Source organism: Anarhichas minor, unplaced genomic scaffold, assembly GCF_050575085.1.
Source record: "Anarhichas minor isolate MPS153535 unplaced genomic scaffold, ASM5057508v1 ptg000035l, whole genome shotgun sequence".
Lineage (NCBI taxonomy): Eukaryota > Metazoa > Chordata > Actinopteri > Perciformes > Anarhichadidae > Anarhichas > Anarhichas minor.
Window position 1 is genome coordinate 3,427,622 of NW_027466481.1, and position 3,885 is coordinate 3,431,506.

General features: G+C 46.6%; 1 protein-coding gene across 1 annotated transcript; it reads right to left on the reverse strand.

Annotated features, from left to right (window-relative positions):
* Window positions 1–223: 223 nt before the first annotated feature.
* cited4b (Cbp/p300-interacting transactivator, with Glu/Asp-rich carboxy-terminal domain, 4b) lies at window positions 224–3,087 on the reverse strand. Its single transcript, XM_076106815.1, has 2 exons — window positions 2,896–3,087; window positions 224–1,987 (listed from the first exon to the last, which is right to left on the reverse strand). The coding sequence occupies exon 2, from the start codon at window positions 1,976–1,978 to the stop codon at window positions 1,139–1,141; it is 840 nt and encodes a 279-aa protein (XP_075962930.1). The 5' UTR covers window positions 1,979–1,987; window positions 2,896–3,087; the 3' UTR covers window positions 224–1,138.
* Window positions 3,088–3,885: the final 798 nt, after the last annotated feature.

Here is a 3,885-nt window from a genome sequence, read left to right on the forward strand (position 1 = left end):
GTTCAGTAGCCTTATTAGCAATGAAAATAGCAAATTACCCAGGAGCAATGAGAGTAGAGTATATTCCCCATAAAAGCATAAATATTCTATCCGTTTGAACATTTCTATCCCAGACTGGAAAGAAACTGAGGTTTCCCCTTCACCCACAGGTTAACTTAAGCACTTAGCTAGCTCTCCACTGCCTAGGGGAAGAACTGTGCAATGAATGGAAAAGCAGGCCACATTTCTATCCAGGCCATCTTTATTGATCCTCAAAACCCCCTTCACAGACCATCCCCCCCATCTTGACCACAAAAAAAGGGGACAATATAAACAACCAATAAATAAGAATCTGCGCGATTAAGGCGGTTCTACACCTCCAATAGAACACAACAGTGTGGACATGTTGGAGTTATACAGCTTCATACAGTAAAAGCAGTAGATTTTTTTTTTGAAAACATTACATCTAAAAAAGGCAACACTTTACCAAAAGTGAACCATTTTTTAAAATCTAGATGAGGCCCCCCATTCAAATGAGATAACATTGGTCTTCTATCGGGTCTGACTTATGATAGAAAATACAGGCTCTTTTTTAGATGACCGTGTCACCCGAGCTTATTTAAATACTGGGCAAATAGAATGGGGGAAACAAATCATAAAGAGAACTTAATTTAAAATGTCTCCCCCATCCTACTCTCAGAAAAAAAGAATTGTTAAAACCACTTGGTTCCCAAAATGGAGATGGTGGTTGTTCTTTATATCAGTTTTCTCAGATAGGAATAAATAAATACACCTTTTTACTGGTAAACTGTCATGGAGTCCAGGCTCGGAGGCTACACAGTGTCATAGCATTGTTCAGAGTGGCTTTTTAAGAATTTCTGCATTTCTTCATTACATTCATGTCCAGGAAATGGGAGCGGTGGAACTCTGCCTTGAATCCATCCACCCTCAGGCCACTCGCACATGTGAGACTCGAGCACTGTGTGTTCCCTGTGAATATCCAGAGTTCTCTTCTGTACATCCTGCGCCGCAACTGGGCGTAGTTGTACAGGGATGTGCTCACTAAATAAAAAGTGAAGAGATGAGCACTTTTTCATCCACCCTGGACAATTCTCTCTCTCCTGTCTCCATTTGTGCCCCTTTTGAAAATCAGGTCCTCTCAGCAACTAACGGTGCTGGGCTGCTGTTTGCTGACAAAGTCTGAGATGAAGTCAAACTCATTCTGGCCCAGGAAGAGTTCAGGCAGCTCCTGGACCCGATCCAAGCCCAGCTCCATGACCAGCGAGGTCAGAACTTCCTCGTCAATCATATCCGCGTCCATGCCGTTCAGGGCCAGGGCTGGTCCGGCCATGTGCTGCATGTTAGCCAGCTGGGCCGGGTTCATGCGGTACTGGGTCGTGGGCCCCATGTGGTTCCCACCCATAGGTCCCAGTGGGTGTCCGTGGTACTGGGTGTTGAGTTTTTGCAGCTGCATGCTGGCCATGAGCTGCTGGGACGTTAACCCTCCGTTCATGAACTGTTGTTGTGGTTGTTGTGGTTGTTGTGGTTGTTGTGGTTGTTGTGGTTGCTGCTGCGGGTGCTGGGCTTGTTGCTGGTGCTGCTGCTGCTGCTGCTGCTGTTGTTGTTGTTGGTGCTGCTGTTGTTGTTGTTGTTGATGCATGTGATGCTGCTGCTGCTGAGGGTGATGCTGTTGCTGCTGGGGCTGGCCATTATACATCATGTTACCAGAGGTCATCTGGTGGTGCCCCATCTGGGCCCCGCTCAGTTGTCCATTCATGGGTCCGCCCACCATGCCCTGCCGCTGCCTCATGGCAGTCTCCATGTTGGCCTGGGCGCCACCGTAGTGCATCATCTGGCCATTGGGCAGCGCCCGCATGCCCTGCTGGTTGGCATGCTGCTGGTGACCTGCCTGCAGGCCGCCATTCATGCCCATCCTGTAACCGTGGAGACTGGCGCCCGCTGAGCTGTGATTCATGGGCATCATCAGATGGTCTGCCATGCCTCCTGTCTATGAACAGAGAGGAGACACTGTTAGATCATCGCACGGGGTCAGACGTGATGTTTGGAGGCAGTAAAAACATTTAAAAAGGGAGGTGCAGCTGGAATCAAGAGTCTGACATGAGCCTATGTAGCTGTCCATTTTTAACCCGTGTCACACAATAATTGTGCCAATGGTACCATGTGTGAGATGTGCAGTACATAGCTGTGGGTCAAACCAATTTCATACCCAATTGACTTCTCTTAGAGTGATCGCACAATTCACCTTCATTCAAAAGAAACAAAGATACATTTTCCCCTCGTAACGTCACAGTTAACCCACCGAAACGCTTCCGGACCAAAAAAAGATATACGCACGGTTGTTTTGCCTATTGGCGACCCCTGAAATGTTGGGGTCTTCCTAAAACCTCCCCTCTTTGTGCCAAGGCATGAACGCCCAGGTCGGAATTACAGGTTAACATGCAATGTTTGGGATTATTTTTTTTTTTTTCAGCCGTAGATTTCATGCACGACGGGATCGACAAAACGGAGGAAAATGCGTGCATCGCATAGTGCATTGCTTAAATCCCATTAAATGTTGCACGTTGGCTGAGGCCGAAACAATCTTGTTACATTTTACGCACGTAAGGTTGCAACAAAGAACACTGACATCATGCAACATCTTCCCCAACAGCTGAATCACCACATTTCTAACAGGGCATCAAATCCAACAAAGGCTCCGGGTTTTCTCCGATCACTTTGTGCAGATTTGTTTCAACGTTTGTATACAAGAACACTGTAGCCTAATATGATCCATTTTGTTAGATCTCGAGTTTGAAACAAGGGAATGCAAACAATGGAGCAGCAGCCCCGGAGACCACCACAGACCAAAAAAAAACCCGATGTCTCTCACAAATATATCCGAGGGAAAACACTTACCCGTATCCGCTACGTTTTCACAAAGTTGCGCGACTTTGCTTTGGCTCCGTTTATTTAAACAGTTCTCCTCTGCAAGGCAACACTCCTCCGAATTACAGTATCTATTCCACAGGGTTACGCTTCATGCTCAAGCGGGGACGGTGTGCACAAAGACTGCCGCATCAGATCTTGAAACGACTGCCTATTTTCTGGGTCAACTCAGGGATTATGTACATCTAAAAAGCTCAGAGGAAGGCAGTCGGAGAGAGGTGGAGCCTCGGTCCTGCCTCTTCTTTGTTCCTATTGGCCCTACTTAATATAATTGTGCATGGGCGTAGAAAAAAAGGGGCTGTTGTAGAGCTGTGACACAGTAGCCAATTTAAATACCCCCCTCCCCACTGTTTCTTTTTGAAAGAATATTTGGAGATCATGTTTGTCTTCCAAAGTAGGCTAACTGCTGCTGTTATAAAAACACAACTTTTACTAATTTCAGATTTCCTTTATAGATAGATATAGATAGAAATATTTTTGATATTTCTGTTTTCTTGTGCATGTAAGTAGGAGTCAGTATGCATGTTCATATCTGCCAGTCTGTGTCATACAGCATTAGTGTAGAATTCCGTGTTCCCCATCTTGTCTGCACCTACTCATCTATTTGGCCTATGTGCGTGCACCGCAAGAGTGTTGCCCCGGTATGTGCATGTGCACTTCATCTCCAAGATAACTGTTTGTCCATGTGACCCACCAGTCTGCTGTGTGTCCGCCTCAGTGAGGCAGCGGAGGGAGGGCAGAGGAATGTAGCTCGTGTGCTATTCTAGGCCACACTAACTGCAGCGGCAGTGTAACCACTGCTGTGCATGGATGTGTGTTCGCCTGGTTTACGTGTATGGACTGTGGATTCAGGAGTGTCAGTATGTTTCTGTGTGTGTGTATATATGTGTGTGTGTGTACCTCCACTCTGCAGATGCACACGTCTCTTGATTGCCCACTTCAGGACAACGACCTCTTGCC